The 14,017-nt window shown below is 43.7% G+C and overlaps 1 protein-coding gene across 2 annotated transcripts in view; it reads right to left on the reverse strand.

Annotated features, from left to right (window-relative positions):
- Positions 1-14,017, reverse strand: part of LOC123745754 (ankyrin repeat domain-containing protein 29) — a 58,706-nt gene that overhangs the window by 17,191 nt on the left and 27,498 nt on the right. Inside the window, exons 2-7 of one of the 2 annotated variants that reach the window (XM_045726587.2) lie at positions 7,233-7,343; positions 5,690-5,788; positions 4,839-4,937; positions 3,559-3,738; positions 2,366-2,482; positions 1,108-1,203 (exon numbers count right to left, since the gene is read on the reverse strand). In XM_045726587.2, coding sequence (XP_045582543.1) covers positions 1,108-1,203; positions 2,366-2,482; positions 3,559-3,738; positions 4,839-4,937; positions 5,690-5,788; positions 7,233-7,343 — 702 coding nt within the window. Of the gene's footprint in view, positions 1-1,107; positions 1,204-2,365; positions 2,483-3,558; positions 3,739-4,838; positions 4,938-5,689; positions 5,888-7,232; positions 7,344-14,017 lie in introns of both variants that reach the window. The other variant, XM_045726588.2, reaches the window with a different exon arrangement.

Here is a 14,017-nt window from a genome sequence, read left to right on the forward strand (position 1 = left end):
TCTCCCCTCCTCACCATCTTCCATACACCAACAAGAATCCTCAATAAAGGTAAGGTATATTAAAAATTTGGTACAGGTAAGATATATTAAGAGTAGTATTCTATATAAAATGTATTTTTAAGTTAATATTTTTGTTTGTGTGTGTGGAACGAATTAATTCAATTTACATTATTTCTTATGGGAAAATTCGCTTTGGTTTACAATTTTTTGGTGTACAATCCGTCTCTTAGAACATATTAAAATCGTAAACTAAGGTACCACTGTATTTTATGAAAAGATTTACACCAAAAATCTTTGACAGTGCTAAGAAGTAAGATCACAAAACACATGGAATCAGTGTCTACATAATCCTGAGCAACATGGGTTCAGAACAGGGTAATCCTGCCTCTCACAATTGCTAGACCACTATAACATGGCCTTAGATGCCATGGAACACAAAACACTGATGTAATACTGTGTATACAGATTTTGCAAAAGCCTTGGACTATTGTGACCAAGGTGTTATTACACACAAAATAAGCACAAAAGGAATTATTGGCAAAGTAGGGATATAGATCCTTAACTTCCTAACAAACAGAACCCAGAGTGTAATAGTCAACACAGTAAAATGTGAATTGTCCACCATGAAAAGCTCGGTTCCCCAAGGTACCGTGCTTGCTCCAGTACTTTTCATCATCCTTTGCTAATGACACTAGAATTTTCATGAGAGTAGACAACATAGAGGACACAGCAAACTTCCAATCAGATGTTAATCAAGTCCTTCAATGGGCCACAGTTATTAAAGACAAGTTTCAATTATGTACTGTGCTATGGAAAAAATTAAAACATCAAAGCAGAAACCACATATAAAACCATACCATTGAAAGAAAAATCAATGTAAAAGATTTAGGAGTAATCATGTCGGAAGACCTTATTTTTAAAGAACACGACAAAGTTGCATCATCAAGGTCACTAGTGTGGGTGGCCCTCAGGTAAGCTTAATCACTGTTCTTTGGCTTTAATGACTGGCATACTCTCTATGCCTGATTTACCAGTTAATAATACAGTATAAGATAATGCAAAAGACTGTAACTTTATGAAGATGCAGGGAAAACACGTATTACGCACCTTAAGAAGTCCTAGACAAGGCTTGAAGGGAAGAATCTCATGTACAACTTCTACGTGACCCTTGTGGGCTGCTTTGAATAGTGGCGTTGCCCCATCCTGCAAAATACAGCATCAATTATAAACACTAAAAACATGGTATTAATTATACACACTGCAGAGCATGGTACACATGATCCAAAATTAAAAAGGGTACAAAGCCATCTGTACATCTGGTCTCAGCCATGACAGACTAAGTTTTATGCTTATGTAAGGAGCAAAACCAGGACAAAAGATGCCGTAGGACCCTTGAGAGATTACACCAAGTTATAACTGATGGTAAAAAAGGCACCCAATACTCTGAATACTTATATCAGTGTTCACACTAGAGAGATTAGACAACATCCCAAAATCAGTAGTTTCATATGACAGAGTGCCGAGAAGACAGGACACCACAAGTGTAGCTCTCATTCCATAATTACACTTAGGTAATTACAGTACAGATGTTTGAAGTAGGAGAAAATAACAAGTTGAAGGATATCCTCATTACATGTAGAATAATCAGGAAGGGCATTGACGAACTAAAGAAATCCAAAGCTCCAAGTGTAGGTGGAATTCAAGTCAAAATCATAAAGCAACTGACTAATGAACTGGGCCTATCACTGAAGTTCCTTCTGTAGACAAAAGGAGAGTGCATCGATTGGATATATTTATTTATTCATTTATTTATTTATTTATTTATATACAGTATACAAGAAGGTATATTGGGTTTATGAGAGTACATAGGATTGATGGTTTTCCATTCTTGTAAATCCACTAACATAGCATTTCAGGGAGTGTGCACAAATTTCACCTCCATTTTTAAGAAAGGCAGAAAAGTTCAGCAGTAAACTATTTATTTATTTATTTATTTACAAGAAGGTAGATTGGGTTTATGAGAGTACAGAGACTTGAAGTTTGACATTCTTGCAAAGCCACTAGCATGCATAGCATTTCGGGCAGATCCTTAATCTAACATATAATTTTAAAAAGGTAATTTCTAGCAAAATTAAAAAAAAATGTTTATAGGTACATTGAAGAAAGTATAAAAATACATTGTAAGAAAGTATAAACAATTTTTTTTAAGAAATTTGACAGAAAAATAATAATAAAATAAAACTATAGGCCATAATCAAGTCGAACCTTTAAAATACCCTGTACCATACTGAACAACCTATATCAATATCACAATGGATTTCCTGATGCATCTAACCAATAAGCCACCACAGGTGCTTTTACTCACATGTCTGGTGACATCAGGGTTGACACCATGGCCGAGCAGGAGCCGGACAACCCCCTGGTGGCCCATCTGTGAAGCAATCCACAGTGGACTGGCACCATCCACGCGCCTCACGTTGGCCTGGGGAAGACTTGCAAAGTTATACCTTCTGTAACTCAAAGAACTTAGGTAGCATAAATTGTCCTTGATGTCTTTTCTTTTCAATAGGGAGTGGAGATATATATTTTGTTATAAAACATTCATATAAAACATTTGAGTTTAAGATACAAAATGATGTATTACAGAGTCTTCTTTTTATATTGACATATTACCTTTTAAACACAATTACTTTATATTTTATGTCAGATACATCATTAAATAGTTACTTTGTTACACTTCATCATTTTCTTCATTATGCAAGATGAATCGCTTCATATACCACAATTAAACTAAATAATTATAATAATTTTATTTCACTGTGGTATAATACATCTACAGTACAGTACTCTACTTACAAAATTCACCATACACTGTACAATAAAATTATGCCAATATAATAAAATAAAATTGGGTGCCTGACAGCTGGGTGGACAGCGCTTCTGATTCGTAGTCCTGAGGTTCCGGGTTCGATCCCCGGTGGAGGCAGAGACAAGTGGGTAAAATGTTTCTTTCACCCTGATGCCCCTGTTACCTAGCAGTAAATAGGTACCTGAGAGTTAGACAGCTGCTACGGGCTGCTTCCTGGGGGGTGTGTAACAAAGAGGAGGCCTGGTCGAGGACCGGGCCGCAGGGACGCTATAAGCCCCGAAATCATCTCAAGATAACCTCAAGATAACCACTAAAACAAAGGGATTATAAAAATAAAATTTAATGATCTATTTAATTTAATTGCTTTAATTCTGTATGAAACAATTAAAATGCATGACGATGTTACTCAAAATTTATTAGATGAATATTTAAATTACATTACACTTCCTTTCATTAAGCTGTTAAGCAGTTTAAGTAGATACTGTAACTCAGCCCATTCTCCTAAGGTTTCCCAATGTCAAGAAAACGGTTAATTTAAAGTGGTCTCTCCTAACCTACCAGAGGCCCCAAAACAGAAAACGGGACAGTACGTCACTTTCACGAGCTGCTTCTATATTCTAGTACGACAATTGTAACGCATATGAGCGAAAAGCAACATTCTTTGTAGGAAGACAGGTTGGATAACTGACCTTAGCACCTGCAGCTAGCAGCGTCCTCACTACACTAGTATGACCATTCTGTGCAGCAACGAACACAGCAGTGGCTTTGTCCTTCATAGCACTGTGAGGGTCGGCTCCACGGCGCAGCAACTCCGTCACCACATCCATATGACCACACTGCGCTGCCACAATCAATGCTGTACCTCCATCCTGAGCAAAATGACATATTTCATAGGACCACCAGTGAAATCAAGCCAAAGCTGTGGGCACAATGAAAGTTGTCTTTCATCAAGCTCCATTGAAATATTGGACTTGATTTTATTAATTTTATTTGTTTATATATACAAGATGGTATAAAGGGTTGTTGGTACAAATGTTGGTGATCTAAAATGGTACATTCTTGCAAAACCACTAACAACATAGCACTTCTGGCAAATCTTTAAGTGAACACAAAAGCTGCAGTGAGTGTGAATGTTTCACTGAAATGTAAGTGTTCAGGTTACATTATGTAATGTATGCACTATGAAAAACTCAATAAATGTTATGTGGTTTTGAGTATATTTAACCCATTGGCTGTGACAAATGTCAGTTAAGGTATAATGGTACAAAGGACCACACTTCAACTAATGTCAACTGAAGTTTGGTACTGTAGAAAACCAAGAGAATTTAGTTCTTCTAAAGCTCTAAAAAAGGAAAGAACGAACTGACATACAGTTTCTCTAGCTAATATTGAGAAAAAGAAAAACATTGATATACATAACAAAAATTCAATTAGATGAATTTTGGCAGTTATAGTATCATTACACACAAGAATACAAAACTAAAACACTTTGTTTGAAATTATATTTGGTATTTTTCTTCATTTACCTAAATTTACATTGCATTTTCATATTGATAAGAATATCAAACATGTTTGAATTTCATGTTTTGAGATCGATATTAAAATTTAATTTCAGATTCTGTACATCAATGGTAGGTTATGTAGCATTTTTTAATATATTTTTAATTCACATTTTAACTTAAATTTGTAAAGAAGTAACTCATACAAGTATTTTTTTCCCATATTTTAGAATTTGCTCACATGGAATGACATACTCCAGATTAATCCCACAGTCGAAGTGTTAACCTTATGAGAAAATCTTGAGAGGAATGTAGTGAAATCGAATTTGCTTCCTGGGATGCAGGTTAGATTCCATCACACAGATCCAGAGATTTCCTCATAGATTATCACACTATTGTGATTTCATTGTGCAATTATTCTTATGTTTGTATAAAGACTACCTCAGATGGTTAAGGAAGTATTGCTTCACCTTGGATGCTTGGTTGATCTTGCACCCTTGCTCCAGCAGCAGTATAACGATGTCAAGGAAGCCACCCTGCGCAGCAAAGAACAGGGCACCCGTCCCAGTCTGTGCATGAGAACACTCCTTCATCTACTACACATTTGCAATTCATAAATTATATTTTTAAGTTACAATACTCAAGTTTGGATGAAACTATATCCCTTCTTTATCCGACATAAAATTAGTGAACTGCAATTATCTACCTATATTCATTGTAGTACATTGAGAGGAAGACAAAAAATAGCTGTGGCTGCAGAATATATATTTTGAAAAATAGGTCATTACACATGTCACATCTATGTAATAATAAAACTGTACAATGTAATAATTGAAAAAGTCTACCATAAAATTATATAAAACATATGAACGTAATATTGAACATTGTATCTTGATGATCTACCATCAGGGCTACTACTGTCAGGACTGCCACCATCAGGGCTACTACTGTCAGGACTGCTACCATCAGGGCTACTACTGTCAGGACTGCTACCATCAGGGCTACTACTGTCAGGACTGCTACCATCAGGGCTACTACTGTCAGGACTGCTACCATCAGGGCTACTACTGTCAGGACTACTACCATCAGGGCTACTACTGTCCACAGTTAGCATCAGACCAAACAGTAATATGAACTTTGGAGAATGAATTATTATCTTCCCAAGTCTGGAAGAACACAAGAAATAAGAGAAGATCCGAACTCATGTAACTGATGTGAGCCTTTGTCATCGTCAATAAGATGGGTTAGCAAGTGATCAAGTGTCAAGGGCCAGGTGGTGACTCACGTGTCTGGTAGTGTAAAGGGCTAGGTGGTGACTCACGTGTCTGGTAGCGTTGGACTCTGCACCTTGCTCGAGGAGCTCCTTGACCAGCGCCACGTGACCGTTGGCGGCCGCCAGGATGAGAGGCGTCGTCCCGTCCTGCAAGACACAGCCTTCACCCATCGCTCTCCTCATTGTTTAATTAGGCCACATATACGCACCTTTCTCATTACCCTTACTTTATATACTCTGCAAACTCTGCAATACCAAACATCACTTATTCTTCATTAATAGCATTGCTTATTCTAGGGGGGTGGCGGAAGTGAGAGAGGGGAGAGAGTGTGGGAGAGGGGAGAGTGTGGGAGAGGGGAGAGTGTGTGGGAGAGGGGAGAGTGTGAGAGGGGAAGAGAGTGTGTGAGAGAGCACGTGTCAGGTGAAGTGTGGTGAGCGCGCCTGACCTTGCCTGCTGGTGCGCCAGGCCCCAGAGGGGAACAGGAAAGGCTGTGACACACACACAAAGGCAGCCAGAGAGAAGAAGAGAATGTGAAGGGGGGTACGGAAGCAATTAAGGAGCGCAGCGGTGTAGGCACAAGTGAGCATTTACAAGTCCATGGTTCAATAGGCAATACAAGTAAGCTAAGGTTATGACCGGTCACAATAGAGAGAGGAGTAGAACAAGGAAAGATATGCATGCATAAGAAGAGTAGCAGAGAAACAACATGAGAACCACATAGCTGCCAAGGCTAAGGAGGAACCCACATTACTACACAACAATAAATGATCAGGTGCTGAGTCTCACTGGGTGAAGCATTATTGCTGAAGGTATACGAAATATTTAAAGGGTGGCAGAAGCCTTGTATTTGCCACTTGATACAATTTTCAACATATCACTTCCAAGACTGCTACATGTATAACATCCTATGACAGCGGTAACTATAGTAGGAGGAAGCCAGGAATACTTCAACTACCGACCGCTGATGATAACATGTCCTCTGTTTTAGTTTAGTTCATGTATTATGCAACCTATACCCGCCCTGTGGGTGGACCCCATACCCGCCCTGTGGGTGGACCCCATACCCACCCTGTGGGTGGACCCCATACCCGCCCTGTGGGTGGACCCCATACCCGCCCTGTGGGTGGACCCCATACCCGCCCTGTGGGTGGACCCCATACCCGCCCTGTGGGTGGACCCCCATACCCATCCTGTAGGTGGAGCAAGTGTTCAACATTCCCACACACCATACTGTAATACAGGCTCCTAAAGAATGTTGGAGTAATCGGGGAGTGCATTGATGGGTAAGCGATACCTCTCAGATAGGAAGCTGAGGCTACTGTGAAAAAAGTGAGAGTAGCGAGTGGTCAGGAGTGTCTTGTGGCACCCCTTGTGGGGTGCCACAAGGGTCGCTACTTGTATCCTCTTTCTAATATACTCTGTCAACCTGAAAGGGAAAACAGACTCGTGTTTTTCTTTATGGACGCTGTAAGGAGATGTAGAAGAGTCTTTGACCCTGGAAGGATATGTAGGTGAGCCCACAGACTGGAAAGACATGCAGGTGTGGGCCTACACTCTGCAGGACATGCAGGTGTGGGAAGACAAACTGACCCTGTCAGCACAGTCGACGTGGACTCGACCCGTGTCCAGGACCCGCACCGCCTCCTCCACCTCGCCCTTGACAGCCGCCGCGTGCAGCCGCTGGTCCAACCTCGTGCATACCTGCAATATAAACACCTGTGTTGTTACCGCTGTTCTCTACACACCAACAACACCTGCAACAGAAACACGCATAATGCATACAGAGTGCTGCAACACATACATAATGTACTCCCAACACTGGCGCCAGGGAGGACCGGAATACTGCACACAAGACCACCGGGCACCTCCAAGGCACCGACAGACGCCAGCAACAGCTGGGACTCTGAAGATTCAACTTGTCCTTTTATCGCGTTACGTCCTCGCTCTTGTCAAAATTATTCCGTGTATTTTCCAGCGTGACCAGTGTGCTAGTGACCAGTGACCAGCGTGCTAGTGACCAGTGACCAGCGTGCTAGTGACCAGTGACCAGCGTGCTAGTGACCAGTGACCAGTGTGCTACTACCATAACCTCAGTCTTCTTCCTCTATAATAGGATTACCTGCTGGTCAAGGCTTCCCGCGCTGCTCGTGTTACTGCGGTCCCTGCTAGTGTGTGTTATATGCTTCAAGTATTGCCACTTAATCTGGAAATGCAAGCTTGTGTTATTGTACGTCACTCAATAGGTACAAATCTCCAGCATTTTAAAATTCAGCTGATAAAAATCGAACACCGCTTAGGTGGTCGATTGCTCGTCTATTTGAATTTAAATTTCCGGCATTTAAAGTGGAAAAGTGGTAAAAACCTTTGTAACAGAAATAATAACACGAAGTTGTCAAAGAGAAATCACACAAATGACCTCTTAAGGTACTGACAACTTTACCCTAAACCAGAACAAGTAGAATCAACCACACAACATCGTAGACATTGTTTTCACAAACAATGAACTGGTAAAAAAAAATGTCTCTTACTCAGATGACAACCTAATCCAAGTTCAAACAAGCATGGACACTTAGACCTGCATCGCTCGTTACTCTACCACTCGTAGAGGAAACTTTGTCATTCAGCTCTAATAATACACTAACCGGGAACAATGAAATCACGACATTACAAACTGCGACGAACATCGAAGCCTATCGAGAGAACTGTGAAAATGGTTCAGGGAAACAGGGAAGGATGAACAGATTCCTCTGGAGTTCCTCATACGTTGAAATCTGTGGCAATAATTAGCTGTCGTGCTGGCTGCTGAGGGCGCTGAAGGAGACCATACTGATCTTTTCATACCCAAGACTCGTCTACAAGTCAGAGGCATCATCAGCCAACATCACCGTGACAAGGTAACTGACCAAGACCCGTCTACAAGTCAGAGGCATCATCAGCCAACATCACCGTGACAAGGTAACTGACCAAGACCCGTCTACAAGTCAGAGGCATCATCAGCCAACATCACCGTGACAAGGTAACTGACCAAGACCCGTCTACAAGTCAGAGGCATCATCAGCCAACATCACCGTGACAAGGTAACTGACCAAGACCCGTCTACAAGTCAGAGGCATCATCAGCCAACATCACCGTGACAAGGTAACTGACCAAGACCCGTCTACAAGTCAGAGGCATCATCAGCCAACATCACCGTGACAAGGTAACTGACCAAGACTCGTCTACAAGTCAGAGGCATCATCAGCCAACATCACCGTGACAAGGTAACTGAGGAAAGAAGGACACCACAACAAATCAGAGAATGTGTTCACTGGTACAAGACAGTTGCAGCCGACAGCCCCAGCCGTCACTGTGGACGACGGGGAGGTGCCGCGGGAGACGGTCAGTAATACCAAGAATTCGTCTTGCATACACTTACCTTACCTTACCCTGAAGGTACCTTGAAGGTATACCTTGAAGGTAACATACCCAGGAAACTCTGGATGGAAACAACAGTTGGGCAGCGGAGGTGGAGAGTGTGTGGCGCGAGAGACGGTCACCACCTTGACCACTCCTTGAGACACTGTGCCTGCCTAACATACATTAGAGACATGAGGAGAATAGTCAATCCCACCTTGTTTGAGTTGGCAATACACTGTTCGTCATATATAGATTATCTTCTTTAAACATTCCTCCACTTTGCATCAGCAAGATCACCTAAGTTTAGCGGTTGGTAAATGTCAATATCCTTGTTTGATGAACTATTCACTTGAGACAGTTAAGCAAATCCCACCCGTGGCCGGGTATAAGTGACAGGATGAACAAATCAGTTGGTTTTCTTATAGTTGTTGTATATGCTGCAATGGCGGGTTGTTCACTCACAGGATGAATGACGCTGCCCAATAAACTCGCCCTTCACGCTCAAAATGAAAAATACATAAATACACTGAAGAACTTTGATCTAGCCCTCACCTGGTGTAGGTGTCCAGGGCCGCCAGCCCTCACCTAGTGTAGGTGTCCGGGGCTGCCAGCCCTCACCTGGTCTGAATGTTTAGCTTGAGTCAGCCACTTCAGTTGGCCTTAAAGATGCTTCACGAATTGGTCCTCGCTCGCTTCTGGCTTTTCCCTAGAATTTATTAAGCTATTTTCCAGAGTCGTCATGAATACACGGTGATCTTGGGCCCGCTCCTGGGGGCTGTTTGAGGGGAGGGCTGCGTCTGATCTCCTGGACCCGCTCCTGGGGGCTGCTTGAGGGGAGGGCTGCGTCTGATCTCCTGGACCCGCTCCTGGGGGCTGCTTGAGGGGAGGGCTGCGTCTGATCTCCTGGACCCGCTCCTGGGGGCTGCTTGAGGGGAGGGCTGCGTCTGATCTGGACCCGCTCCTGGGGGCTGCTTGAGGAGGGGCTAACGCGTGTTGCCTCCTGACCGTCCCTTGCGGTCACTTATCTCTCGATAGAATTCTTGGTGAATCGGATACTTTTGATATCGTTCGCCTTATGCGTCTCTGTTCTCTTATTGGCATCCTTAGTGATATTTAGCGCCCTCTGATTATTAGGGCGCTCATTTAATGCTACTTAGCCTTCCCAGCTAATTGGTGCCTTCTTTTGATAATTACTTACTTTCTTGAGGGGGGGTGGGGGCTGAGTCTGCTCTCTTGGAGCCGTTTCTGAAGGCTCCAAGTGAGGCAACTATCAGGAGAAGCGCCAAGCCATTACAACTATATAGCACTATGAAGGGGTCAGGATAAGGATTTGGGATGGGACGGGGGGAAAGGAATGGTGCCCAATCACTTGGACGGTCGGGGATTGAACGCCGACCTGCATGAAGCGAGACCGTCGCTCTACCGTCCACCCCAAGTGGTTGGTTGTTACGAGTGAACTAGTGCTTGCTCTGTGAGGGGCAACCATGTTATATACATGAAGTTACCCTTTAAGTCTCGATAACTGGAGGCAGTCGATAAGTATTATATTTTGTATGTAATTAAATACAAGGAAACATATTTAAGTATAAGTAATCGTCACGCCGGGAAGACTATGTAATATTTAGGCTTAGGTTAAGCCTACCATGGAACTGTGGTCAGTTCTGTTGTTGTTGTTGTTGTTGTTGTTGTTGTTGTTGTTGTTGTTGCAGCAAGATCACCCCTGCTCCTCCTCCTCCTGCTCCTGTAGCCATATATCACCTATTACAACCTTACTATAATCTTATTACAGCTTAACTATACCCTTATTATAACCTTAATACCACCTTATATAACCTTATTATAACCTTAATATACTTTATTATAACCTTAATATAACTTTATTACAACATTACTATAACCTTATTAGGTTAGGATATTGACTATTTTATATTTACAAATAACAACATATTATCCCTAGGATTAAATAAAATGTAAAAATAGTAAATTTACATTATTTTACACGGCTGTAAAAATAATCCAGAACTTCTCTGTCCTCGTCATCTGACGTCTCAGCCAATCAGGTACGGACAATACACGTTGTATTGTCTGAATAGCTCGAATATAACAGATTGAAAACGCCAGCCAATCATGAGGCTGGAGACTGGCTGGTGTGGTCGCTGGTAGTGATGGAGCACGCTGGCTCTCCTGAAGGGACGCGGACCTGCCATATTGGCTCTCTCAAACATCGCCTCATTTTGGCGGGAACTACACGTGGAAGGCCAGAGAGGATTGGCGCAGCTGTTGTTAACCAGATATAAGAATAAAAGGCAACTGCAGAAGGCCTATTGCCCCATATGAGGCAGCTCCTATCTATAACCACCCAATCCCACTCATATACATGTCCAACCCACGCTTGGAACAATCGAGGGACTCCACCTACACCGCGTTACGCGGTAATTGGTTCCACAAATCAACAACCCTGTTACCGAACCAGCATTTACCCCAAGTCTTTCCTAAATCTAAATTTATCCAATATGAGTTCGGCAGTTTAATGAGAATTCTGTTACCATCAACAAGGTCTTCTGACAACAAACAAGATCACATCGATCTTTATCAAAGATCACATTATTTATACTCACAACTAAACCAATAAAGATATCCTGATAACACCAAAATTATTGGTTTTGTATTTATATATACAAGAGTTGTTACATTCTTGTACAGCCACGACCTCGTAACGTCTCGCAGATCATATATATACTCTTAAATGTCAACTTAAGCCATCGTGATTGAGGAAAGCTGTACAAGTGTCGTAAGTGGCCTCGTAAGTGCTTGATGAATCGTGGTTGTGCACTGCACCCACTCACATTGTGGGAGGAGTGAAGATGTGTGTGGGGGGGGGAGGGAACAACAAGTCTGGTAGTTGTGGTAACACCAGTCTGGTAGCTGTGGTAACACCAGTCTGGTAGCTCTGGTAACACCAGTCTGGTAGCTGTGGTAACACCAGTCTGGTAGCTCTGGTAACACCAGTCTGGTAGCTGTGGTAACACCAGTCTGGTAGCTCTGGTAACACCAGTCTGGTAGCTCTGGTAACACCAGTCTGGTAGCTCTGGTAACACCAGTCTGGTAGCTGTGGTAACACCAGTCTGGTAGCTCTGGTAACACCAGTCTGGTAGCTCTGGTAACACCAGTCTGGTAGCTGTGGTAACACCAGTCTGGTAGCTCTGGTAACACCAGTCTGGTAGCTCTGGTAACACCAGTCTGGTAGCTGTGGTAACACCAGTCTGGTAGCTCTGGTAACACCAGTCTGGTAGCTCTGGTAACACCAGTCTGGTAGCTCTGGTAACACCAGTCTGGTAGCTCTGGTAACACCAGTCTGGTAGCTGTGGTAACACCAGTCTGGTAGCTGTGGTAACACCAGTCTGGTAGCTGTGGTAACACCAGTCTGGTAGCTCTGGTAACACCAGTCTGGTAGCTCTGGTAACACCAGTCTGGTAGCTCTGGTAACACCAGTCTGGTAGCTCTGGTAACACCAGTCTGGTAGCTGTGGTAACACCAGTCTGGTAGTTGTGGTAACACCAGTCAGGACGTGACTGGTCCAAAAGAGCGCCCCATAAACCAGTCACCTGGGGGCCCGGGTATTAACAAACACCACAACACGCTGTGACTAACTACCAATAACGGCTCTCATAGTCATAACCACTAATACCTCATTATCGACGCCCAACATTGCTTAACCTGCTTATTGTGCGGGAGGCTGTCTGGTCGCTACCAGGAGCATGTGTGTACACCCTGGTCGCTACCAGGAGCATGTGTGTATACCCTGGTCGCTACCAGGAGCATGTGTGTACACCCTGGTCGCTACCAGGAGCATGTGTGTACACCCTGGTCGCTACCAGGAGCATGTGTGTACACCCTGGTCGCTACCAGGAGCATGTGTCTACACCCTGGTCGCTACCAGGAGCATGTGTCTACACCCTGGTCGCTACCAGGAGCATGTGTGTACACCCTGGTCGCTACCAGGAGCATGTGTGTACACCCTGGTCGCTACCAGGAGCATGTGTGTACACCCTGGTCGCTACCAGGAGCATGTGTGTACACCCTGGTCGCTACCAGGAGCATGTGTCTACACCCTGGTCGCTACCAGGAGCATGTGTGTACACCCTGGTCGCTACCAGGAGCATGTGTGTACACCCTGGTCGCTACCAGGAGCATGTGTGTACACCCTGGTCGCTACCAGGAGCATGTGTGTGTACACCCTGGTCGCTACCAGGAGCATGTGTGTACACCCTGGTCGCTACCAGGAGCATGTGTGTGTACACCCTGGTCGCTACCAGGAGCATGTGTGTACACCCTGGTCGCTACCAGGAGCATGTGTGTACACCCTGGTCGCTACCAGGAGCATGTGTGTGTACACCCTGGTCGCTACCAGGAGCATGTGTGTACACCCTGGTCGCTACCAGGAGCATGTGTGTGTACACCCTGGTCGCTACCAGGAGCATGTGTGTGTACACCCTGGTCGCTACCAGGAGCATGTGTGTACACCCTGGTCGCTACCAGGAGCATGTGTGTCTACACCCAACCTTAAAGTTACAAATCTGCTCTCCACCAAATAAACATTTTACTATTATAAACATAAAGGAGCATGCTTTACATTTAGCTACTCAGAACGAAGTGTCCATGTAGCACGGGCTATGGCGAGCCCGTAACGCTAGAGTTGACAACAAGTGTTTCCAGTTTATAGTTAAGGTCCCTCTAGCAGTTAGGTGACACCTCTTATGTGTTGTTCTCTCCCTCTAGTGTACACTAGTGTTGGGGGCCGGTGACAGGTCAACACACACAGGTCAGAGGGCAGGACAATACCATGATAGAGGTCAACAACGGTTGGGTCACTACTACCGGCCAGGGTAGTTAGTGGCCCGTCCTGCCTGGAGTGTCGTTAGTGGCCTTTGGATCACACAAAAACATTTGCAGTGAGCGGTCATTACTGTCACATATCT

This window comes from Procambarus clarkii, chromosome 88 (assembly GCF_040958095.1).
Source record: "Procambarus clarkii isolate CNS0578487 chromosome 88, FALCON_Pclarkii_2.0, whole genome shotgun sequence".
NCBI lineage: Eukaryota > Metazoa > Arthropoda > Malacostraca > Decapoda > Cambaridae > Procambarus > Procambarus clarkii.